General features: G+C 30.9%; 4 protein-coding genes and 1 long non-coding RNA gene across 13 annotated transcripts in view; 3 read left to right on the top strand and 2 right to left on the bottom strand.

Moving 5' to 3' along the window:
- LOC111625289 (suppressor of tumorigenicity 7 protein homolog) overlaps positions 1-3,113 on the top strand; it is a 34,934-nt gene extending 31,821 nt beyond the window's left edge. Inside the window, exons 10-13 of one of the 3 annotated variants that reach the window (XM_023368395.1) lie at positions 1,986-2,136; positions 2,209-2,301; positions 2,389-2,510; positions 2,567-3,113. In XM_023368395.1, the coding sequence (XP_023224163.1) occupies positions 1,986-2,136; positions 2,209-2,301; positions 2,389-2,510; positions 2,567-2,674 (474 nt within the window). In that variant the 3' untranslated portion in view covers positions 2,675-3,113. Of the gene's footprint in view, positions 1-1,985; positions 2,137-2,208; positions 2,302-2,370; positions 2,511-2,566 lie in introns of all 3 variants that reach the window. The other 2 variants (XM_023368393.1, XM_023368394.1) reach the window with 2 other exon arrangements.
- Positions 3,114-3,440: 327 nt separating this feature from the next.
- Positions 3,441-9,471, bottom strand: LOC111625291 (protein Wnt-2b-like). 6 transcript variants are annotated; one of them, XM_023368401.1, is made up of 6 exons: positions 8,786-9,471; positions 8,496-8,691; positions 4,563-4,798; positions 4,207-4,487; positions 3,883-4,147; positions 3,441-3,821 (listed from the first exon to the last, which is right to left on the bottom strand). In XM_023368401.1, the coding sequence occupies exons 3-6, from the start codon at positions 4,687-4,689 to the stop codon at positions 3,613-3,615; spliced, it is 882 nt and encodes a 293-aa protein (XP_023224169.1). In that variant the 5' UTR covers positions 4,690-4,798; positions 8,496-8,691; positions 8,786-9,471; the 3' UTR covers positions 3,441-3,612. The 6 variants fall into 6 exon arrangements, with proteins under 6 accessions (XP_023224169.1, XP_023224170.1, XP_023224167.1 ...); XM_023368402.1 differs by having other exon boundaries at positions 8,491-9,471; XM_023368399.1 differs by having other exon boundaries at positions 8,496-9,471.
- Positions 9,472-10,182: 711 nt separating this feature from the next.
- The window catches only part of LOC111625287 (mitochondrial inner membrane protease subunit 2-like), a 26,886-nt gene continuing 11,432 nt past the window's right edge, over positions 10,183-25,636 (bottom strand). The window contains exons 2-5 of the mRNA XM_023368392.1: positions 23,671-23,771; positions 11,128-11,193; positions 10,760-10,862; positions 10,183-10,699 (exon numbers count right to left, since the gene is read on the bottom strand). Of these exons, the coding sequence (XP_023224160.1) occupies positions 10,538-10,699; positions 10,760-10,862; positions 11,128-11,193; positions 23,671-23,771 (432 nt within the window). The 3' untranslated portion in view covers positions 10,183-10,537. The remainder of the gene's footprint in view (positions 10,700-10,759; positions 10,863-11,127; positions 11,194-23,670; positions 23,772-25,636) is intronic.
- LOC111625286 (leucine-rich repeat neuronal protein 1-like) lies at positions 14,134-18,387 on the top strand. 2 transcript variants are annotated; one of them, XM_023368390.1, is made up of 3 exons: positions 14,134-14,260; positions 14,464-14,814; positions 14,960-18,387. In XM_023368390.1, exon 3 carries the CDS (start codon positions 15,049-15,051, stop codon positions 17,101-17,103), a length of 2,055 nt encoding a protein of 684 aa, XP_023224158.1. In that variant the 5' UTR covers positions 14,134-14,260; positions 14,464-14,814; positions 14,960-15,048; the 3' UTR covers positions 17,104-18,387. The 2 variants fall into 2 exon arrangements, with proteins under 2 accessions (XP_023224158.1, XP_023224159.1); XM_023368391.1 differs by lacking the exon at positions 14,464-14,814 and having other exon boundaries at positions 14,189-14,260.
- Positions 24,840-25,636, top strand: LOC111625288. The gene is made up of 2 exons (XR_002756707.1): positions 24,840-25,036; positions 25,433-25,636. It is a non-coding gene; the product is annotated as an uncharacterized LOC111625288 (long non-coding RNA).

The raw sequence follows: 25,636 nt of genomic DNA, 5'->3' as shown, positions 1-25,636 counted from the left end.
AAAAACTTCACCACCATTCAAAATATAGAAAAATATGGGTGTCATTTAAGTCAAATCAGGTCAAACATGACAGAGGGATGGAGTAAAAAGGAAAACTTACTTATATTTTCTCATACTATGCATGTGTCCCAGCATTTTAAATGATTCAAATATTCATAGAAAAGGTTTTATCATTTGAACTAGGATTACACATCAGCATCATCAATTGTGAAAATGTTGTCCATCCAGAAATCTGAGGTGAAAATCACTGGGTAGGATCTGGACTTAAAACTGGGTAAAATCACTGGGTAGGATCTGGACTTATGTCCAGATCCTACCCAGTGATTTTCACCTCAGATTTCTGGACATAAGTCCATTAACTCAGTAGGATCTGCTGTCTGATGTTTTAATTAGGATCTGATGTCTAGACAGCATAACTCAAAGTAACTCAAACTGGGTAGGATCTGGACTTATGTCCAGATCCTACCCAGTTTGAGTTACTTTGAGTTAATGGACTTATGTCCAGATCCTACCCAGTGATTTCAGGCACTGTCTCCCAGTGCAATTAATGGATTTTAGCAGTGGCCAAATGAATAGTGTGAATGACCATTATCTTGCAGATGTACACCTTAAACAGTGAAATTCCATTTACTCGGCATCCAGTATTCTGACAAACTGATAAGCCAGCATGTCAAGATTGTCATCAGTGCACTGGGTAGGTCTGGAGTTAAGATTTTCGTGTAAAGGCCCTCAAAATGTACAGTTGGTGGGTTCTTTTAGAGATGACAAATGCCAAAATGACATGATGTTGTGCTAGGTAAAACCAGTTAGCTCACATATGATTTCTCTAAAGACTTTTCCAAAGACATTGGTGCACAGGTTTCATATGAGAAGCAAAAATATTTAGCACATTTGGAATTAATAATTATGAAAACAGCTATTGTACATTACTTTTGATGTACTTTGAGTTACTGTGTATAAATACAGAAATAATCAAAGTGTACAAAGAAAAAAAAACTAAATATTCTTGTTTCAAGCCAACAAAGGGTAGGAATAACATGTTTTACATACCATATTAATTTTTTCAATTATAAAACTGTACAAATCCAGCTTTTATATATGAAGAGATGTAAAATTGTGTCCAGGAATTAAAACATCAGACAGCAGAAGTTTTTCTAAGGTGGCGCATTTGATAATATGGCATTGTGTTGGTCCCAACATTGTTGGGTTAATGGAATGTCACCGTATGCCGAAAGTCTTATCAGAACCTGGCAAACACAGGCACTGTTCATAATGGCACTTCTGGATAAGAAATCCACATAAGTTCATTACGTGGATTTCTTATCCAGAGGTGCAATCATCCAAAACATACTAGACATCACTTTATTTATAGATGACACTGACTAGAATCGGAAGCTTAATCAAAGATAACAGAGTGACTAAGTGTGTTGCTTTATATTGGATCTGAAGTTATCAGTGGACTACTGCTGATTTGACCTATCTACAACCAGGAGTTTAATGATTATATGAAGGTTACTTAAATAAAATCAATTGCTAACCATCTTGAATGCTTCTCTTTCATTGCAGCCAGATTTGTTATTTATAGCCATCTTGCATTGTGCTTTGTCCAAACTGTAAAATCTGGATTTGACATGAGCAACGTTTGTACCTTCTAAATATAACTTACTCTTTTGAGTATTAGATTTAGAAAAGACAACTGATGGGTGACAGTATCTGGAAGATCATTGATTCAAATCCACATGAAACTTTTAGCTGAGCTACCATAACAAAATTATTGGTAACTGCTGACATATCAATAATTTTGGAAATTTAAACGACAATAAATAACAGATATTTTAGAATTTTGAACTGGCTTTACAAGAATTGGTGATTTATTCCATCATTTTACGTTGTCTTTTCTGTTGCAATGTTTACTAATGTAGATAAAGTGCATTATGTTATATACTGTATATATGTAGTGAATATTTACAATTTTTTATTAATAGTATCTTCTAGAAATGAAAAGTCTCATTTTACCTCCCGAACATATTTTAAAACGAGGAGACAGCGAAGCCATTGCCTATGCTTTTTTTCATCTGCCTCATTGGAAGAGAGTTGAAGGAGCTTTAAATCTTCTCCACTGTACATGGGAAGGAAGTAATGCATGTTCAATTTACTTAAAAATTTATTTAAATAATTTAAAAACACTAAAAAACGTTTACATTTTAGCATTTAGAATGATTCCTTATCCATTGGAGAAGGGTCATTTGTTTTATCCCTATCCAACTTGCACCGAAAGTACGGACAAAGAACTACTTCCAGGTACCTCCCATCATACTATATTACTCAATCGAGTCGAATTTAATAAGTTCTTAATTGTTTTTGCTTCAGCATTCCATGATGTTTCAGTGTATCCCAAAAAGGAGTTACCCTTCTTCATCCTGTTCACAGCCGGACTTTGCTCCTTCACTGCACTTCTGGCTCTTTTAACTCATCAATATCCAGAACCCATGGGAGCATTAGCAAGAACTGTAAGTAGCTTTTAAAAAAGCAGAATTAATTGAAATTATTCTAAATAATTATTTAGTTTATTTCACAGGTGATAAGTTGGTTATCTCTACCTTTAAGTTATATCATGGAAAAAGTGGAAGCAATTTTGCCTTCCAGTCTCCTACACCAATTGTCACGCATCTGATCTTCCTTCTGCTCCAAAGACCACAAACTGTTACCGGTGCAGCTTCTTGCCAAATGCACCGCATTTTATCTCAAGACGCCGCCGCCGCCGCCCGGGTACAATTAATAAATGTTATTGGTAGAAAAGGATTGTCTGGCGTGGAAAAACTCTCTCGAAACGTAATGCGTCTGTCGTCTTAAAAAATTTTCCAAAGGAAAAAAACGTGCTTCTTTTGTACTTCCATCTCTAATGTTAAACGTGATATTTTTTTGAAATGTTGATAGCAGCATATCGAAACGTCGCCACGTCGGCCGAAGTGAGTTCGAATACTTTGTGAGATAAGTGCTCCATACTCTCCTTTTGTTGTCGTATCAGTACGGATTTTACTGCACAAAAATTGTAGTGTGTTGTTTTTTAATGTACAAAAAATGTGACTGCTAATAAACATTGAGCAAACAAAATATAGTGGTGTGGTGTTGTTAAAAAAACCAAATAAATAAAATAAAACTAGATAGAGAATCCATTAAACCATCAAATATTCTTTTCCCTCGCAATTATACAGATAATATCCATAGAGTAACACGATCCCCATTCAGAATATTCTTAGAGCAGAAGTCCGGAGGAACTGTCTACAAAAGGAAGGTGAGTGCATTCAACTGCTTTCAGAATACCAATAGGGAGTCTTAATAACAATGACAAATGGAAGGTTGCTATTTAAGTCGGCACTAAAGAGGAAAAAACATTCACTAGACTAATACTAGCTTTTATCCATGCGGGATATGTAAATAATCGTGGGAAAAAAATTCAATATTTGCTATTACTAACGAAATGCGATTGGTACATCAGGATATTTTATTATTTCTGCTTAAATAATAACTTCTAAATATTACAGTATATATCGGAGTTACTTCGATAATAAGGCACGAACATCCGATCATATTTTTTTTAAAAATATCTCTTCACTGTTTGACATCTTTACAAGTATGCACGTCCTGTAATTGTGCGCATTGTTCACACTTCACTACACAACACCAATAAAACTTGCAGCCGCACTTGTTCACTCTCATTACTCGTTTGGTGTCGTAACCCCTTCCACAGCACATAATATCGCAACCGTCGGTTCCCATAGAAGTTCGGTTGCATTCGCGTCCCGCTGTACCTAGTGTTCCTATAAATAAATTAATTAATTAAAACATTTCTACGAGACGACGTAACTACAATATACTAACCTGTTTTATCGTTACTGTTACAATAGTCTGGTGACGATTCGAAATATACTAAATCCGACTTGGTAGGTTTTTTATAATTCTTCTTGGCAACTATTAATTCTGTTCCCGCTTGATTCACCATTACTTGTACGCTTCCGTCGTACTTCTTTTTCAGATAATTACCGATGTTGCGAAAATCCATCATGGAGATCCAACACGTGCGAACCGTGCACGATCCGCTTATTCCGTGACATTTGCACTGTAATTCCACGTGATTCTGGACGGCCTGCGGATTATATTAATATAGATTCCCTCGATAATTATAATAAGGATGGCCACGCTTACCTTCCTTCCGGCTCTGTTGTTATGCAGATTCATCAAGGCTCTAGCGTCCCTTTGCTTCCTCTCTCTGGCATCTACGAACTTTCTAGCGAATTTCATGCCGTATTTAATATAATCGGAACAACCACCCCAAGTGAATTTACCTCCGACATCGTATTGAACTCCCACTTTAGTAGGATCGCACTCGCAATTGGTCAAGTCGCCATTACTGCACGATCGGGTAATGGAATGTACTACTCCGGCAGAACTGATGGCGTATACGAAAGCCGATTCGCGGCTACCTACTATAAGAATTTGTATCAATATCTACAACCAATAAGATGGAGTCTCTTTTTAAAAAATATTTTAAAAAATCGAACCTCTAAGGAGTATTTTACCAAAAACCGAAGCATCCCTATTTACGGTGGTGCAATTCCATCTCTGATTGTTAAATTGATACTGGCATTCTCCCACTCCTAATCTTGCTCCTCTTCCTACGCTCATCATAATATCTGGATATTTCTGGCAAAGAATCTTCTGATATTTAGCCAATCCCGGGATGTTTTCGCATATAACGCGCACACCCACGGACGAAGCCTGAATTTGACTTAAAAACCTTGGAAAAAATAATATTTATACACATTTTAATGCGAAAAACGTTCGTACTTTTGTATATATTATCAATTTCTCTTAAGTCTAGAGGAAAAGTGAAATGAAAACGGCCTACACAAAAAAAAGAATTCTGAGTATTTTTTAAACCCTTGCAAAACAATTTCGAATTTTTTTAATTTTCTAAAAAATAAACGAGGATTTTTATTTGGTAATAAAAAACAAGCAAGCGAAATGGTTCGGAATCGATTTTTTTAATATATATAAATAAGTTTTATGCGGGCCACATCTGGGCGTAGTAGGTAATGTAATAGGGCGAAAAATCGTTTCCTCTTATCGAAATATGTTCCGTTTGATGTTAAATCGAGTTTTATTCGTCTCGAAAGCACTCAGATGCTAATAATTGTGGAATATATTCTACTCCATCGAGTGCTATCTCGTATAACTTCGAATTACATTCGGGAAATCTATCGAATGCCTAGTCGTTACGCGAATTACTGCAAACAGAAAAAGATCGTTTGCACTTCTAAATGGAGTAACGCACTTTTTTACAACTTATTTTTACTGTAAATAAGCAAACGTAGAATAAAATTATAGAAAAATTAGAAGCTACGAATCTCAAGCGTGTTTGAAGAGCAATGACTTATTTTACATCTGCTGACGTTAGCACGAAGTTGATCGATAATCGAAATTAAATTACATTCTATAGAACGAATGTTTTGTCTTAAAATTATTTTAATCGTAAATAAAAGCTAAAAAATGGTTTTTTGTTGGCCGAAAGTGACGCAGAAACGGCGCGTGTATGTTAGATATAAACAATAGTAACTTTAAAAACTGCGAGGATAAATAATTATCCATTACTAAAAATTCACTAAACTATTTCTCTGAATATCTGATTGTATTTTCTTATATAAATAGGTACAAGGCTTTTGAGGTAATCACCAACAATAACGCATAGTAATGTGCTCTGGGGATCATTCTTAAAAGTCTATTCTCCTCAATTACCCCTTTTCCAGGTACTCACAGAAGGAAATTGAGAGAAACAATTATGTTAAACGGTTACCAGTGTGAAACATAAATGAATATTCTCATTTCAACAATTAGTCTCTTGCAGTTATTGGAATTTTCAGAGAAAGAGAGAGATCCCTTTACGACTATATGTAGGCCTAAATGATATCTTCCCTCATTCCCTTTTCTGCTTTTAAGATATTTGACAATTTGTTTTGATGAGGTAGTTGGACAAGAATTCCCCGATGGACAATTTGTTTATTAGCGTGAAGATTTTCGAATTTTGAAGGAAGGTTAAGTTCTCTTAGTTTTTCGGCTTCTTTTCAGGTCTTAGTAACCTACATTTTTATAGCTTTTCTGCGGTTTTTCTACAGCTTATTTATGGCGGGTCATCTCACGCAGGTACTGTACATTACGCTACATCTCCATTAGGCCTGAGTTTCTATTAATAATCTTTTTAAAAAAAAATAACAGAAACAAACATATTTCTAGCTTATAAACTAAAAATGCGCTGTTTGAAAATAAATTTTCGTGTTTTAATTTAGGCGTAGGCTGACTTGAGTTATTTTAAAGCCTCATTAACTCTGCAGATTATGGAAATCATAAGAGGAAAATGCAAACTTGCTTTATAAACATGGCTTGTGCATGACAGAAAAACCGATTCGGGAATAGTTAAATTCAAAATTTCAAATATAATGTTTGAATTTACTTAAATAATATGCTTCACCTTAGGCCGTAACATGAAATAATCCTGCGAAATCTTGTATAATTTTTTAAAAATAGATTTACATTAAGTTAAACAATGATAAATCTTAAACAAACTTTCCTATAAAAGTATATTTTTACAGTATACAGGACCTAAATCTAAATAAAAAATTTGGATATTTTAAGGAAAATTTACATGCTGAATATATATATATTAACTCAATTACGTTGAATGATATGTTACTATCATAATTTTCAACATAGCTTTTTCAAATTCTAGAAAAGATATGATATTTTTGATAAGTTTGCATAAAATTTAGCATACAAATTCTACGTCTGCATCAGAGTGATTTCTCAAAATGTTTATCGCTTTCTCCTCCGATTAAATTTTGAAAAAATTAAATTTAACTACGAGATTTACCAGGCAAACTGAATGTTTTTAAGACAAAAACGATTCTCGTTGCTATGGGAAATTTCGCTGATTTTTCATAATCTAGAGGGCTAATTTTTTGGTTAATGATGTTCGAGTGAAAAGCTTCGAATGGTTTTAATGCCTACATGAAAAGTACTCACCACCAAGAAGACTCGCAAGTAATGAACATGTAAGTCAAAATGAGGATGATGCGGCAACTCATCTCCTAAACAAGACGATCATCATCGAGCAAAACGGGTCCAAATGCCTGACGTCAATCACTGACCGCCAACAACGCCGATCATCCCTATTCTCATTGGTTATTTACACATGACGTCACTCAACGAATTAGCGCAACTGCTTAATTTACCATTCAAGGAAACATATTTTAAAGCAATATCTTTACGATTAGAAGAGGCAAAAGAAAGGGTTTAAATTCTAAAATTAAACGTCGCTTCTAATCCTTGATTTTGGTAGATCTTAGGGAAAAAGTGCCAGAACCCAAAGTGTCCCCCCGACTAAATCCCACTTTTTCTGTAAGAAAAACGGAGATAGAAAGGTATAAAGCGAGAGAAGCTACTCTGGAGTAGGACTGTCGAGAGAAATTAGGTGGTGGAGATCTACTAATTCCTTTCTATTTTGTAAGGGACAAAGAAAGACACAGATTACAACTGGCATCTCGTTCTTCGGTAGGTTTTCAGCTTGAGAACTTGTCCACTGTATTGTTCGTTAACAATAGTGCAAACAGGACTTTACTGAAGGTATAAGGGTGACGAATTTTCACATACATACACCGTCTAGATAAAAATACAACCGGGAGAAATATCGGAAAAAGTTTGCCGTGACGTCAAATTCCCATTTAAATTCCTATATTGAAATTATTTCTTATGCCATTAGCTTTGTGTCATTATTGAATATTTTCAATATTTGTCAAGAATAATCGAATAGAACTTGATATACTCATTTATTCGTTGATTCAAAGCTCGTCTGTCAATCATTTCGTTCTAGAATGTTAAGTTATCAAAATCAACCAATTGGAAGTCGTGTGTTAACGATTGACGGTAGGCGTGACGTTTTGCGTCATTACAAGCCGAACGACGGAGGTTTATTGGTAGAAATTATAATGAAGTGTATTAACATAACGTCATTGGTCGGTGTGTTAATTCATATAAATTTTCTTTTCATTGTTATAAAGATTAATTATTCATTTAGCTAATAACACTTACAATATCTAATTATTATATCTCTTTAAATTAGCCTTTATATCACATTATATAAAGCAATAATTTCAAATTTAATTGAGCTTGGAGAATAATCATTTATAGTTCAAAGTAATTCCCTAGACATCTCTCAGATGGCAGCACTAGTTTTTACAAAAATATCTCTTCCTATTCGTTAAATTTATTTTTTCAATTTACAAATGCAAAAATTTTGAATTAAATAAAATTTACAAATGCAAAAATTTTGAATTAAATAAAATGATAAAAATAAGTTTTAATTTTGGTAAGGAAAAGAAAATTTAAATTCCTAAAATTAAAATCTGTATAGATAGATATATCAATATAGTGTTATACCTTACCAGTTGTAAAATTGGTCATCTTAAGTTCGAGATTTGGGAAATTCGCTTGAAACTTCATCGATGTTTTTTGCTTCTACTTGACGAGCGCTGTGTTGGCAATCTATTTTATGAACAATGGAGAATTTCTGCCATAGACACGTTTCCAACATAACCTCTTGTCCCAGTTTCTGGATGATTCTCCTTCCAAATAATAACTCTACAAAAGATTTTTTTTTAAAAAAAGAAAGAGCTATGATTGAAAATAAAGTTCTACTATTCATAATTTAAGACTATTTTTAAAGAATTTCTACCATACACATTTACGTTAGGAAATACGAATTCAGAACGTTAGTTTTTTTTTATTGAGGAAAGTAGAGTTTTGATTTATCATTTCCTATTTTTATATATTTTCTGTATTAATGTAAAATTTTCAATAAATATTGTACGATTACGGTAGAAGTTTTGAAAAGGCAACCAAGTTTAGTTCTAGAAAATAAAATTTTGAATTAGAAGACGATAAATAGAGTTGCGATTGGTTAAACATGGAAATACAAATGCGTTAGATAAGAGAGCTTTCGACCTTTACCGTCCGGTTACCATAGAGACTGATAGTTATCTATGTCACGTGATCCGACATACGTCATTAGCAACGTACTCCAACGAAACGGCAGACAAATGGACCAGGTTAATAGACACGCTACTTTTACAGAAGAGAGGAAATATATATATATATATATCTTTTGCATTTCGATTGGCTGTTTGCTCAGTAAATAAATCCAAGTTTTCTTTTTTAATGCAAACAATTACTTAGCGTGTTATCTTTCATTCGTATCGATTACATAAAAAAAAAAGACGAAAAGAAAAAAGATTACGTTAACAGAAATCTTTCAATTTACACTTTTGGAATTTTCTTTTATTCTACAAAAACCAAGAAATACTTTCAAATTATACATCCGAAGAATGTTTTATAAGCAATAAGGATATAAAAGCAATAGAAAAGAACGGCTAAATTCGAAAATAAATGATTAATGCCCCGAAAAGAAAACTGAAATAAAAATAGTAGCACTAGCTATTTTTTTAGATTTATATAACTTACTTCACATTCTCTTAAAATAAATATTGCAGGTAAAATTTTTTTTTTAGCTAAGTATAGTTTAAAAAGAAATAAGAAAAATGAAAGTATTTCGCCTGGGTACAATATCTTATATCAAGAAAAATGAGGAGATTACTAGAGATAAGTACTATATAGATCTATATAAATATAGAATGCCAATACTGGTTAGATCAGAAATTATATAGCTTATATATATATATATATACACGTAATATATATTATTATATAGCTCTATAATGATGAGGATCGAATCGATTCTCAAACTCAGTATGACATCGAACTTTAGCAATACTTCGTAATTTTATGCATAGTGTCGAGATATTATATATGAAACTGAAAATATATGTTACGTAAAGCGAATTTATTTTTATTTTAATAAGATAATTATCCCTAAGGACGTGTAAATTTTAGGAAAGCTTTTATACATATTAAGAAATATATTGAGAAAAGGAGGTTATGTGTATATGTACAGTACATTATGTAATTGATTTCTGTAATTAAGATTCGCACAAGAGATGAAGAGATTACAAATGCAATAAATGATAACATAATGTAGTGTAATAATAATTAACACGTAATTTAAATCAATTTGTACGGAATGTTTCTAATGAAGTCTTGGAAATTGTAAAAAAATGTTTTTTTTCTTCTTTTTTTTTATTAAATGTTCAACTGCGCTATTTTAGGAAAACTATTCTCATAAGAGACAATTCTCCTGAGAATGTAGAACTATCTTAAATGCCATTTCTTTCGATGAAAAAAAAGGAATGCCATCTTAAGAAAAATTGTATGTGGGAAGAATTTAGTTATCTCTGAGAAATTTACTAAATAAGAATCAAATTATAGCATTTCAACCTTTCTAAAAGACTAACAATTTATTGATTTTGTATATGATACAAGAATAAAATTTTCAACTGTAATGACTATAAAAAAACAACTGTTAATTGCAGCCTTAGGTAGCACTTTCTTCCAAAGCATCGTCTTCGGTCTCGTAATAATAGTAGCTGGGATTAGAGGGGATGCGGTTCTCGGGCAGTTCGGGATATAATTTTCTCCAGCGTGAAGGAGGCCACACAATGTGGGATGCTTTTGCCGTTATCAGACCAACTGCTACCTGAAAATAGCTTAATTAATTTTGAAACTTCGGATCAAATAAACAAAACCCGATACTTACTGGACCAAAAAAGTTGCTATCCATACTGTGCGCGTGATGATCACCCTCGACCCAACAGTGTCCCTGGGGAATAGGCATATATCGCTTCTTATATGTTAAAGTCCTGTCGGAAAAAATAAAGGAAATTCTACCTACGAAACTCATTATACACAGCGGGTCAATTAGGAGCAACTTCTGTCATCGACCGTAAGCCGATAATACGATCATAAATTCTCTCAGACTAATTAGAGTTAAAAATTTTCTGTTAAGAAGAGGATATACTTCATTTCCGAGAACGAAACTATATCGATCGTTCTTTCGTTGAAAATTTTTATTAATATTAGTCCCTTACATGATTAAAAAGTAATTAATGGGCCGAAATGACTTACTTGACGACATCGCCTTCGGTGGCAATAACTCTTTTGATGATCTTCTGCTCCGGATTACGAGGAGATCTAAAATAAAATTTTTGTATCATCAGAAACTAATAAAAGTAGTTATTAAAATATGTCATGAGTTGTATTGTTATATTCTCTATTCAGATATTAATTCCTGTTCGATTAAATGTTCAATTCATCCTACTAGTTGACAAAAAACCAAAAATACGAGTCAATTTATCAACTTTTATCTGCACATAAATACGGTATAGAGGAATCTTAGACCTTAGAATTGGTGATAAAAATAAAAGCGACAAGTTGACAACGTTAGAGAAAGACTGATAATTGGATGTCACTTCTGTTGAAACATGTTCCGACTAGACATAGATACAACCAATAGAGAGTTGATCACAGTACTAAGATCTCATTTCATCAGACTTAGAAAAAGAAAAACAAACAATAAAGACGTGTAACTTAGAGTCTAATGAAGATGAAATACGTTTTAATCAATTTTCTACTTCTACATTTATTTTTATTAATCTCAATAAAGAAATACTTTAAGTGTCTAACTGTAAATAAAGATAAATATATTTTCGTTTTTTGAATTAAGTATAAAAAATCAGAATAACTAAAACTTCTCTCCAAAAAAAAAAAGAGAGAGAGAGAGAGAGAGAGAAAGCATCTCCAGTTAGAAATCCAATTTTCTTACAAATTACAGAAAGCGGTAGAAACAGGAAAAAAATCTGAAAATGAAACGTGTTGTCACTACTACACTGGAGATTATAAATCTAGAGAAAGAATGAAATGCCGTTGTTTATTGGGATGGCTAAGAACAGCATCACAGCAACACTCCGAAAGGAATTTAGACACCAATTTCTATCTAAAACTTTCTGAGAGAAAAAAATAAGTGCAGAAAAATCTAGTTTTCTAGATGACAATAGTTATTCATCAATTCCAATATCGTAAGAAATTATTTTAGGCATTTTTCATTTCTGTCAATGGAAAGTATCGAGAATGTATATCCGAGATTTACTTGTCACAAGTTATGCTAATGCTGCAAAAAGATATCGATAGCAAATAGTGAAACAAACGTTGAAAAATAGCACAAATGATGGTTGTTGCCGAGTAACTGTTTATCGAGAAAATTTCGATTGATCAAAAAATTATTATCTGACAACAGCTGTTATCGTTAGTGTCGTTAAGGTTACCGCAACCTACAATAAGTGATTGGCAGGTGGAGAAAGCGGCACATCGATTTGACAATGGAGTAATCGGAAATATTGGATTGGAGAAACTTAAACGGTTTTTAACAGAAATTCAATTTTATATTTTCTTAGATCAAGAGAACATGACACAGTTAGCAAGATAGATTAAACTTAATGAGTGAAAATTAATTATTTAATGGAGATTCATCTAACCCGAAGAATAAAGGAATACATCAGCAGGTAATAATATGCGTCACCTGTTCTTCTCTTTATTGATTGAATCCTCGAGCGAAGGATCGATAGAGTTTACTGGGTGACCCAATTCTCAACTTTGTATCGTTGCTTGAAGCGACGAGATAAAAGAAAGAATCCGCTTTCATCCCGAGCTTCTGCCTCTTCAATACCTATCTATACAATATAAAGTACACAGATCCGGTTAGGATTTGCTTATGGCTTCAATATTATCACCGAAATCAATCGACTTCTACACAACGCAAATAGCTGGTAGTCGTAACAAACGAGAACTACTACTGTTTGTTTTAATGCATCTTTCAGAAGATTTTATTAAGAAAACGAAAATCGGAAAAAAAGTAAACATTTATCATTCAGAATATTTAATAAAAACAGATTCTAACAACAAACTATTTTAAGAAAGTAATCTAGAATAACATTTTTAAAACGTAGAATATTTATTTTCACATTTTATTACCGTAAATATATTCGATAACCTGCATTCAAATCGAGAACAAAACTATATTGGCTAATAAAAAGCATAAAAATGCATTTTGAATACTATTTAAGGCCCATAAATTTCGTTTCAAGATTTACACACGTCAAATTCGATTTCTATTTCGAATTAATGAATTATTCTTAAAAAAATCAACCTGTCAAAAGCAGAGAAATAGTGAGAGTTTTATTTTATTGTCGGATCGAATATCTGGGATAAAATATAGTGTGCCTTCTGGGGAATAATCTTTGAAAGTTTCTGCTTTTTTAGTAAGGGAGAGAGAGAGAGAGAGAGAAAGGGGAAAAAATATAGGATATATTCTTTATCAGTAGCAGATAGGGAAAAGTAGATTAATGATTACTTTAACACTTCTATATCTTAATGAGTAAAGAATTTCAACTTAATCGATTTGTAACGATTTTCTAGTCGTGGTTTAGGCAGAATGATAAAGACGAATAGAATCAACCCAGTAATGTTACTATCAAAGGCATATAAAAATCAAAATTTCTTTTAATTTAAACAGTAAGAGTTCATAAAATGAAAAAGAAGAAAGGAATTCAAAAGAAGAAAAATGTCATGCACGGTTTAATTTTTCTACATTTTTATAATGTTCAATAGAGCATTCAATTAACCAAGTTGAAGATCCGATAGGAGTTCACGCTGTTTCGCTACTAATTAACTCTCATTAACCTAATGAGTCTACATCCAAATTAGAAGAATTTTCAATCTAAATAATTAGTTTTAAAATATATTTTATTTAAATAAGAAAATTCAAATAAATTATTATTATTATGAGCAAAATTAAAAAAACAAAAAAAAAACAATTTAATTTTTTTTATTTGTTTCCTATTTCGATTCTACCTCATTAACTTTTTATCAGAAGAAAGGATAGAGAAAATGATTTCAGTGATTGATACTGCGCTGAATGGGACATTGGTCAATTAATGGTCTGACAAATGACAAATAGCGAGTAAACACTTGAGACAAAATAAGAATGGAGTGTGGCATTACCACGTATTAATTAAAGTCCAAACGAATGTAGCAAATTAAGAGTAAGTACAAAACACTTCTGCTCATGCTCCGTGGCAACGATCACTCCAAGAAAAGCGACTGACAGTCGAGGAGTACAGGACTAGAGATACAGAGGCCATCGGGATCGATACATATGGTTCACAGGCTGCAGACCGATTTTATATTTCAACTATTATTCGAGGTTAGTAGTAATTTGCTTTGTAAAATGCGTCCTTAGCTCTACTCGAGGTAGAATTCCCTAATTGTTTATGATAATCCTGAGAGTTTTGGGATTCCAGTAGCGATCGATACTGACGTATGCCGAGTAAATGCAGTTAGTAAACGCATTATGGGATATTTATATATGTCTAAATTTTTTCTTTTATCCGCCGGGCTTATTTTCAGTTTCGTAAAGTTATCCGGAGCATCGATGAATGTGTAGGGAGGAGACAATGCTTTTGGCCTTGCGCCAGGATTTGGGGTTGTATCCACATAAGTCTTCAATACATTCTTAAGCCAAAGATCAAACAACTTCAGTTAAGAAGATAAAAAAAGCTCCTGCAACTTTCTGTTTGAAGAGTTATGCTTTTTTTTCATAATACGGACTTCTTCACGGATGTATTTTGCCGTTCTTCCGATTATGCCTCGAGCAGGGTAAAATGAACGTCGTAATAATTCAATTAGGTGACGCAAATTTCCATTTACTGGTAACAAACCAGCGGAGCACGAATGATTTATATCCTGGGGCGGAAAAAGGTGAAGTCTCTTTTTTCATTTTTGTTTCTCCATCTCCTTTTTTTTTCTTTCCATAATAAAGCATTAAACCGAATATTTCAACGTAAAGTTTGTGCTGTAAATTATCATTTTTTCATAAACTTTATGGTTTTTTTTTACATTTCAGGAAATCAACATAATGGATAAATACATCTACATCTTTAAAAAGCATTCAATGGTATAAGAGATGGCTAGATCTATTCTACCAAATCCACCATGAAGATTTTAATATCTGTTTTGGTTCCATTAATGACTGATCTTTTATTCATTTATTCACAAAAAATGGAAAGCGATAAATGGTTGATTGCATGTCCAAAATCCTGCCAATGCCAAAATCAACTTTCTGCCCGCCTAAACATATCTTTAAAGACAGTTAATTGTACAAACGCGGGATTGAAGAAGATTCCCAACGGCCTACAACCCTCCACTCAATCTCTCTTGCTAGGTTATAATCATTTAACCGATCTGAACGACCAATTATTTCCAGTGTTATCTCAACTAAAAGAACTAGACTTATCCTTCAATCAGATTAAGCAGTTGGGCCGAGGAATGATATTACAAAATTTCACGGAACTTAGATCACTAGATTTATCTTATAACGATTTTAGAAACTTATTAGACGGAGTGTTTCGTGGTCTAAATCGGTTAGAAATTCTGATCATCACTCATGTGCAAATTAAGTTTATAGCTGAACATGTTTTCGACGGCTTAACTAATTTAAAACATCTAAGTTTGAATGGAAACCAACTTCACGCAATATTTCCCGAATGGTTTATGGATCTAGGTAAATTGGAATGCCTATACTTGGACAATAACTCTATATCTTACATCAATAGTGGAAGTTTTGCATTTTTAAAGAACCTTCGTAATCTTTCTATATCGCACAACAGAATCAAAGGAATCAGTCAACATGCTTTCGATGGTCTAGAGAATCTAACAATTCTTAATTTAAGCTATAATCAATTAGTTAAAATACCGTCGGCGTCCTTCCAGCCAATTAAACATATCAAAATTTTGCATTTGAGTGGGAATTCCTTTACAGAGATCCAAACTGGAGATTTCGTCCATGCTCGATTTCAACATCTGTCCTTAGATAATATTTCCGATCTGTGGTTAATAGATCGTGGTTCGTTCTGGGATTTAATCAATTTACGTGTCATTAAATTACATAATAATCATCAATTGCAATATATAGATCCAGAGGCATTCATAAACGTGCCTAACATCGAGAAACTATATCTACATAACAATAACTTATCCGCTCTTAGCCAAGAATTGATGAGAAATTTTCGAGGAAACACAGAGATAACTCTGTACGACAATCCTCTTTTATGTGATTGCAATGTAAACTGGATACACCAAATCATTAATGGCAAGAATAAGACCGGTATCAAGTTTTCCGAATCAGAGAGATTAACTTGTGGTGGATTGCAGGAAACGGAACGTCATCTCTTAAAGGAAATGGATGAATTCCCCGCTCACTGTCCTCCCGTTCTGATAGGACGCATTAATAATACAGAAGATAAGAAAATGGGCGATAAACATATTTTCCAATGTCGTGCTCACGGTATACCTACACCGAAAATACACTGGATATTGCCGACTGGTATTTTAGTAAACGAAACTTCGAACAATTTACATTTACAATTGACACACACGGGTTGTCTAACGATCTATCACTTAAAACTTAAAGATTCTGGTTCTTATACGTGTGTGGCAGAAAATTATTTGGGGGAAACTATTGGTATAACAGATCTAATAGTGGAGAAAATAGACATTAAAATATTTCCATTAGGAGTATCTTCGACATACGTCACTGTGGTGTGGAACGGGACAGCACGGAATAATTTTCCAGAATATGAAATTCTTTACCGTCTGGCGGATGACAAGAAAGAATATAGATCAGTCACTGTCAGTCAGTACTTTCGGTCGTATACCATTAACAATCTGCAACCAGAAACTCAGTACGAGTTCTGTATAGCAGTTAAAAGCAAGGAAAGTGGTCAAATGATGCAAATAGCTTGTACTAAAGTAGAGACGAGAGACGAAAACTACATGCTGCAGGGGATCCATCACACTAGTAATGTGGCAGTGGCAGCTGTGTTGGGTATTATAGTTGTTATGTTGCTGGTCATCTGCGCGGTGACGGTGGCGGCGAGAAAGTACCGACAACGACAGTACGACACTCCGGAAAAGTCGTTGGTCAACAATATGTTACAGATTCCAATGGAAAACCTACACAGTCCACTTATGTCCCATTTGGGATCTTAATGCTCATATGTCAAAATGTATATAACCTTCGACATAATCAAATTGTAAAATTATCGTCTGTTAGTTTTTTTAATTAAAATGAAAATAATTATCCACCCAGCTATCCATTACTCCACTTAATGATTTTTGAATAGTAGCTTTAATGTCAGGAGCTTTTTTTTATGTGAATGATGTCGGTAGAGAGAAAATTACAGATGATTCGCCTTTAATTTGAACAAATCGCAATAATAAACATTTTTTTTAAATATTCGAGTGATAGTTTGAAAAATGCGCTACCAATAAAAACCGGTTTTTGAATTTATCTGAAAGTCACGTAGGTCGTTAATAAAAAAAAAGTTACGTAAAACAAACGGAAGATCCGCTGATTGTCGCCTTTCCAACTGGGAAACTCAATTTAGAAGATAAACATCTCATCCAATAAACTAGTTTGATGTAAGGAACGTGACGTAGGCCGATCGATAGAGAAAATGGGAAATTGCATACACAATGTAACAAAGCTTCGCTTAAAAAAAAATCAAATTACAAGACTTTATTCGCTGAATTGCTAATCCCAATTTTTTTCTTCATAAAAAAATGTTCATTGCTTTCAGTTAAAGTATAGCAATAACAGTTTTGAATAAACTGTGGTTAATGAAAATTTGATCATCAAAAATGCACCATAAAAACTCTAGATGATACAAATATTCATTAGATTATAAGCATGATAAAATCAGTTTAGATCCGCATTTGTGTGGATTGTACCGTATCTTCTAATACTATTGTCTAAATTGAAGATAAGGAGGAAACAATGCATAGTTATTTCTAGTCGGATCGATCAGAGAGAAAGAGGAATTAGTTAAAAGGCATTAGAGATTTCTAGAATGGAAAATTAATGGTGGGGAAAATATGATGTCGAGACGAAGCGTAATAGTGTCGTTGGAATGGGTCACTTTACGACCACCACTTCAAGGCAGGTCAGTCGGAAATGTCTGTTTAGTATCACTCTCTATCGCTATTCTATCGATCGCATACGCTCCTTCTAATAGTTCCACCAGGAGTTTTCACTAAAATTAAGGTTTAATCTACTGATAAGAAAGAAGAGAACTTGCTTACGCACAACTAATTGTTAGTCAAAAATTAAGAAATTTGCAAACTCTCTTGAGTAATATAAATGCTTTATTCTCTTCTCTATTTAGTAAAGATTTCTATACAGTAATACCTCGACTTACGCGAACCCGGAGTTACGCGATTTTCAAACCTCGTCGATTCGTCTTTTATTTGAGCGCCACGCAACTCTTGATTACTCACTCCTCCCACACTATTGTTCAGCTTACATGTTCGGACGTGTCGCGCGGAATCGACACAGCTACAATTTATTTTGTGTTATTTATTTCTGTGTTTGTTATATCTACGGAGACTTGAGAGACTCTATGTGGTGATTTCTTGTAACCGTGAACGAATCAAAAAACGAGATAAGATTAACGAGAACATTTATTAGCTTACATACATCCGACTTGGATTTTACACAAATTGTGAAATTATACTCCGACTTACGCGAATTCGACTGCCGCGGCCATCGCTCGGTCCCACCTATCGCGTAAGTTCGGGGTATTACTGTATTAAAATTTAAAGCTATTTTAAGGTCTCTGCTTTTTGGAGATATGATACAAAAAGTAATTTTCGTAATATTTACTATAATGGAGAGATAAATAGCGGTAGTGAATGGTATCTGCATGAATAACATTAAGAGTATTGCGTTTCGAAATTTTGTACTTTATATAAATTCTAAATCGATATTTCATGGTTTCTTTGAGAAATAAATATAAAGTGGGCTTATAGCTTCCGTGAAAGCTTACATTTTAAAATTTATTATTATATCTATCTTAAGTGATTTTTCTGCTTCTTTATTTTATATTACACACAAATATTAAAGATAAGATATTCTGGAATATCAACTATTTCATCTTTACGTTGATTTTTGTTGTTTCCCCCAGAAGAAAAATTTCAATAATGTTTTTATTTTAATAAAATTGATGAAAACAAGACTTATCTCATAGTTTATACAGCTTCCAGCAGAGGACTTATGACTAATAACAGGTTTAAATTGCTATGAACTTGAAGACTTACTCAAATACATTTAGCAATTAGAATGTGCTCGATAAATCTAGTTGAAGTAAACGTCGATGGAAAAAAAAGAAAACTTATCTCTGGATCATTACTTTCGTTACAGAAATTCAACAACAACAACACTGTCTATAGGTGAAACGAGTAAATCAATGATGCATGTTCCTCATTGGTGTATTACATATGTGAAACGAACTGGAACAATAGCCAAATGTAATATAAACTATCAAAAATAAAAAAATACTTCAATACATAAAAATAAAAATTACTAGCTAGTTTGTAAATGCGCTAAACTCACTGTTTTTTTTTTTTTAACGAAAAGACAGTAGAAAATTAATTTTAACAAGCTACTAGTTAAATAATTGAAATATGCAATAAAAATGTAACATGACACGATTTAATAATACATTCTTCGCTCACTTATCAATGTTAAATTCAGACTAATAAATTCACATTATTTCAAAATCTGACAATTTATGACAAATTTTAAATAATTTTGCAAATTATCTAGTTTACATTGAAATAAGCTATTTAAAATCAAATTTCAATTATTCTTATGGCGTTTCACGTTATTAATGTTTCAAAAACTGCCAGATTAAAAAGAAATCTGTATCATTTTCTCTTTATCTTTTTTTTTCAGATAATCAATAATCGAAATAGTTTTCTTATTTCAATCTTTTCCCTTTAAAACTGCCATTGTTATTTGTCATTCTGTCTCAAATAAACGATTGCACAATCGAAGGATAAATCGCTTAAGAAACTACTGAATCGTATGATTTCAATTGGTAATCCCAAAATTCTATATACTATATCTATAGTTGTTACACGAATATATGCCAAATGTACAGATATATATATATATAATTTATATGTATGAGAACATATATTACATTATAGTAGATAAATTTCAATGAAATAATATTTTCGGATATATTCTCAATGGAAGTTCTTTCAAATTATGTTTGCGTTTTGTCAATGATTAAATTAAAATTACTTATCCGAGCATGAATAAGGAGAAGAAAATATTTCAGTAATTAAAATCTTGTAAACTTTTATAAAATTAATTTCCTGTAACAAGAAAGTATTTCCGCTTCAAGAATTGTTTATCTGCTAACAAGACTTGACAACAAAATAAATAGTAACGTAAAATTCTCTGTTAATTTCTCGCTTAAATTTCAATAATTGTTTTTCCAATTAATGCTTAAGATTTTACGACTTGTTTCATTGTTATATGTGCGTAATACGGTAAACTCTGTATGAAAACGAATTTTCTTAATATCGATCAAATTTAATTACTATTGTTATTGTTATAAAGAAGTATTTCAATTCCGACATATAATAATTACTATTCTTATAACTGAATAACTAATTTAAAACAAATTTATTTACAATCAGAAGCAATACAGTTTAATTAACGTAGAAAAATATTTTTCAGAAATCTATATTTAAGTGATTCTAGAAAGTTGTTTTCTTAATTACACTATTCATCTATTTTCATTAGTATTAGTATTAAATATGCAAGAGAATAATTAAAACATCCTATTTACATATTTATCAGTAAATTATCACGATGAAAACATTAAAATTAGAAAAATTTTGAAAAGATACTTTATATATCAAGATAAAAATCTGAATAATTTATAACCCAGATAAAGTAACTTTACATCTCGGAGTTCGATTCTTTTAACGCTTACGGCCATAGATCCCAAAAGTCCATCATTCATAACCCCCTCTTTTCCTTTCCGCTAATGCACTAAAGCAATTGCTGTCCAAATTAGATTTTTCTTGAAGGAGATGAATTGCTTGTGACCCTAACCTTTCCTTACTCTTTGTACAGCGATAATACTTTCTCCTCACATTAAATAACTGCTGTATCTAGCCATGATTAATATAGCATCTACTCACCTGCTCATTTTTATTTTGAAAATGCTATATACAGTATATATTTTACATTTTTATAAATTCGCCCGAAAATTATATTTATATATGTTAATTATTTATTTGTAATGTACTTTAAATTTGAAAGAACACATTTAAAAATAATGGGATAGATGTTTTTATATATTTATCAGATTGCAGTATTCAGCAAAATACGTGAATTTATTAAACTACTTTGCAAAATACTGGATTCAACAAAGAAATGAGTTATTTTGATCGATATTTCTCCTGACTTATTTACACAGCAATCTTTTGAAATTTATATTTGCATTCAGGATGTAAATTTAAAAAAGAAAAGAGGATTAAAAAGGATATTCGTCACTTGGAAATCTTTTCATTTCCTAGCATATCAATTATGCAGTCAAACATTCCTATTCTTTTGTTTCTAAAAAATAGTTCAATTTAATGAGAATTCTTATTGCATTCAGAAAAAATTTCAGATGGAAAATCTTTGTAAAAATTCTAAATATTTTATCCCAATATATACTAATTTTATTTTTATTCTTTACAGAACATTTGTTGCAAGATAGAAAATTATCATAAAATCAATAAAACTTTCTGTGTATTCAGTCTATTTTTTAAAATTGATGTTTTCATTATAAGCATTAAAGTTCTTTGTCAAACAATCTTTTGTTTCTTGGGAATTCTGACATCTGGTTCAAAATTCTCCTTGTTAGGAAAATATTTAAGAGCATACTGATATTTACATTTTAAGCATATTTTCTTGAAATTCTAAGACTGCATAGATTTTAATTTTTTCTAGAATAAAAATTTTGAATGGTAAATAATGCATTAACTAAAAAAATTCTCTATTGTAATAATTTATAACTATTTCTAATATAAAATAAATTATAATATAAATATTTTTCTTTTCTGTAATTTTTCTTGCTTTATTTTATGTTCTTTGAAGACATTACTTTAAAGTTCAAAAAATGTTTCCAAGAAAAGGACTGTAAAACTGCACAGTCCTTTTACTAATAAAACTATAAGTCTTATTTTACTAACTAAGTTAGTAAATAACTATTAAAAATACAATTTAAGTTAAATGTTTTACTTTAGTAATATTGATACAAGAATCTTTTAAAATTTTTAAAAATTTTAAAATATATGACTGCTAAATATTTATTTTAAAAATTCCTCTATTTCTATAATTCATTTTTAATAATACTCTATACCAGGGGTCGCCAAAGTGGTCTATATCGACCCCCAGGGGTCGATATAACATTATTGGGGGGAGTTGATGAAAAGACTAAAACTTACAAATTTTGAACCGAATATTGCTAATCTTGCTAAGGTTTATCAAGCTTATCCGTCTTATTGATTGTCAGTTACAAAAATTATTATTAACATATATACAGTACAGTACTGTACAATAAATGTAAAAATTGTAAAATTAAAAGATATATATTAAAATAGTAAGCACTTTTTTTTTTCTTGTAACAAACTGTTTGGTAGGAGTCAATGTGAGGTTTCGAAAACTTGTAGGGGGTCGATGATCAAAAAAGTTTGGCGACTCCTGCTCTATACTATCCAATTCAATTTTATTACATTGAAAATAAATTTGATATTTAAAACTTGATCTTCCTATTAAAAGCTTTCTCTTCTAACTCAATTATTTTAATTCAATTAAATAAGTTATTTTTTAATCCTCCATGAGTATATTTAAATTGCTTAAATTATATAAATATAAATTTTCAAAACATTTAAATTAGAAACTTTCCTAAACAAACAGCCACTAAAAATTGTCAAACTATTGTGAACAAAGTATATAAATATGATATATAAAAATTTATCTACTACTAAAATGGTCTAAAGCATTAAAATTTAAAATTACACCATTCTTATGATGCAAAATATAATCTACAGAACTCATAATTTTAATTTTACAAAATGGATTTAAAATGTTAGGTCAGAGCATGTTGGAAACCAACAATGCTCTTGATGTATATTATTAAAAACACATCAAATTAATGATGGAAAGAAAATTGTGATTATTAAACATCAAAATATTATTTTAAATTTTTATAGATTTTTTAAAAAATCCTTGAAATTTTTGTAATTTGAAAGAGAACTATTTTATTTAAAAATTATTTAAAAACTTTCCTGATAAAAACAGGAAAATAAAATTCTAATAAGCTTGGTTAATGCATCATAGATACAATTGCTAAAATTAAAAATTTAACACAGACCAACCATATTATAAATAATATATTATTTAAAAGTAACTGAATAAATAAAAATATTTTTATTAAATTGTTTTAAAAATAAAAATATAGCATATGAATAAAAATACTTTATTTTCTTACAAATAGTTAATACATTTTAATCAATTTTTAACTAATTATAACATTATTTGTAATTAATACTTAGAATATTTTTCATTAACTTAACAAATAAAATTGTTTTGTTTATGTTATGTGATTTTTTATTTAAACATCTGTTTCTAATACATTATTAATTTTTATTTTGAAAAATGTAATTAAAAATTTAATTTCATTTGTATTTATTAATTTATAATTTACTTACATAAGAGCTACAATATCTCCACGGTTTATATTGAAGTCTCGAATACTCCATTTGTTTAAGAGAACATAATCATGTGTTTTTTGTTCAGGATTTAACACAGGCTAGATAATAATTAAAATATAGCATCTCATTTATTTTAATTTACAAATTTATTAAAACTAATTAAATTTAAAATATTAAATATATTTCATTACATTATATAAATATAACAATTTTTTGATATCATTCACTGTTGGATTAATAATTCACTATTTAAAACTGAGAAATAATGTTTTATAATAAAAAATTAAATTTTTATTTATAAGTTGCATGTACTACAAAGAAATAATAATGTACAGTATATCAATGAAATAAATTTTCCAGTAAAATTACAAATAATTAATGGAAAAAACTGATACAAAAATTAAATATTAAATCAATATTTTTTATACTTCCATTAAAAAACAATCTAATGAAATCTATTTACAGTATGAAAAAAAACAAGCAATACATAAAAAATAGCAAGTGTTACATTTAGAAAGAAAATTAATTTAAAATCTTGAATAATTTTTGTTGATCAAAAAAGATATAAAGATTTCAAAAACAATTCTTTTTTGTCTTGGAAACATTGTTTTCCATCAGAAATAAAAGTAAAATTAGAATACAGTAATCTTGTCAAGTAATGTAAATTCTACTCAATTGTTAATAAATTATTATAATTTTTTATTTTAAACAAATGAAATATATTTCATCTTTTCTGTAATTATCTGTTAAATGATTGATAAAAGTTTTCCAGTTTTAAAATATTTTTTAAACATAGTCTCCAATTCAAAGACATTACAGTAGAGCGTCGTTTATCCGAAAGCATTCCAGTCGGCAAATGTAAATTTTCGCTAGTGCTGTGGCGCTGCAATCTTCGGCTATTTCTCGGACTACTCAAATATTTTACATTTTTGATACTAAATTAACTTCTTAAGTATAATTTTTTATTGTTTTTATATTTTTCAATAAATTTATTTTGTTTGTACACAATAAAAAAATAATTTTTAACGATACAATAGTCTTCGTTAGGCTTAACATCGACGAAAATTCAACGCGAAGCGACACGCAACGGAGAGAAATTTCAACATGGGATAAATTAATATATTTTTTCGTACATGATTCGTTATCCGAAAAATAAGTTATCCGAACCCAAGGTCTTAGATTTATAAGGTTGCCTCATACAGCCGATTTAGCCACTTCCTGCCAGATTCCGGATATACGTCATCCGTAGTCGAGCCCAAGGTCTAGCGACTGCTTCACTACTGTAAGCGAGGGAAGGAAATTTTGGAATTTAACTATTTTTTTTTTAATTTGTCGAGCGTTTTTAGACTCATAATCTTCGAAGGTAAATATATCTATACTTATTGCTATTATTAAACATAATTATGTTGATAATTATATCGATAAAAATTGTTCGGAAGTAACAAAAGTGTTCCTAGAACAGTTTGATATTCTGTTGTAGTCTTTACTCTTCGTTCTGTAGAAATTACAGAATATGGTTACGGATAAAATATATTTATTAATAAAATACTTTAAAATACTAAGAATAGTTTTCTGCATGTATAAAAATAGTATCTGCTCAGTGAAATGACGACTACAAATAATAAGCTGGCCGGTAACAGGATGGTAACACTTAAGATAACCTGCGATGTAAAAGAATATTGTTTATTATTAATTAATATAACTTTTTAAAATATGCATATTTACGCAAATACCTAAATTTTATTATTATTATTTTTAGATGCCAGGAGCAACATGTGCTGTTGCAAATTGTGATAACAGCCATTGTAAAACAAAAGTCATTAGACAGGAAAGTCAGTTATTTTAGATTTCCTAAAGATCCAATAATAAGAAGAAAATGGATCCATAACTGTAAAAGAAAAGACAAATTTAATCCTGATTCTTGTCATGTTTGCTCTGATCATTTCACAGAAAATGATTTTGA

Source organism: Centruroides sculpturatus, unplaced genomic scaffold (assembly GCF_000671375.1).
Source record: "Centruroides sculpturatus isolate CEXI.00-Female unplaced genomic scaffold, Cexi_2.0 scaffold303, whole genome shotgun sequence".
Classification (NCBI taxonomy): Eukaryota; Metazoa; Arthropoda; class Arachnida; order Scorpiones; family Buthidae; genus Centruroides; species Centruroides sculpturatus.
The sequence above is the reverse complement of the archived record's forward strand: the minus strand, read 5'-3'. Positions and strand labels throughout refer to the sequence as shown.

What these genes read in the sequence shown, in the direction of transcription:
- LOC111625291 (XM_023368396.1), bottom strand. Translation starts at nt 7,139, where the DNA reads ATGAGTTGCCGCATCATCCTCATTTTGACTTACATGTTCATTACTTGC. An exon ending in ACTTGCGAGTCTTCTTGGTG is followed by an intron (nt 4,799 to 7,077) that starts GTGAGTACTTTT and finishes ATTTTTTCCAAG; the next exon opens with GTTTTTAAGTCAAATTCAGG. An exon ending in TGGTAAAATACTCCTTAGAG is followed by an intron (nt 4,488 to 4,562) that starts GTTCGATTTTTT and finishes AAATTCTTATAG; the next exon opens with TAGGTAGCCGCGAATCGGCT.
- LOC111625286 (XM_023368390.1), top strand. Translation starts at nt 15,049, where the DNA reads ATGAAGATTTTAATATCTGTTTTGGTTCCATTAATGACTGATCTTTTA.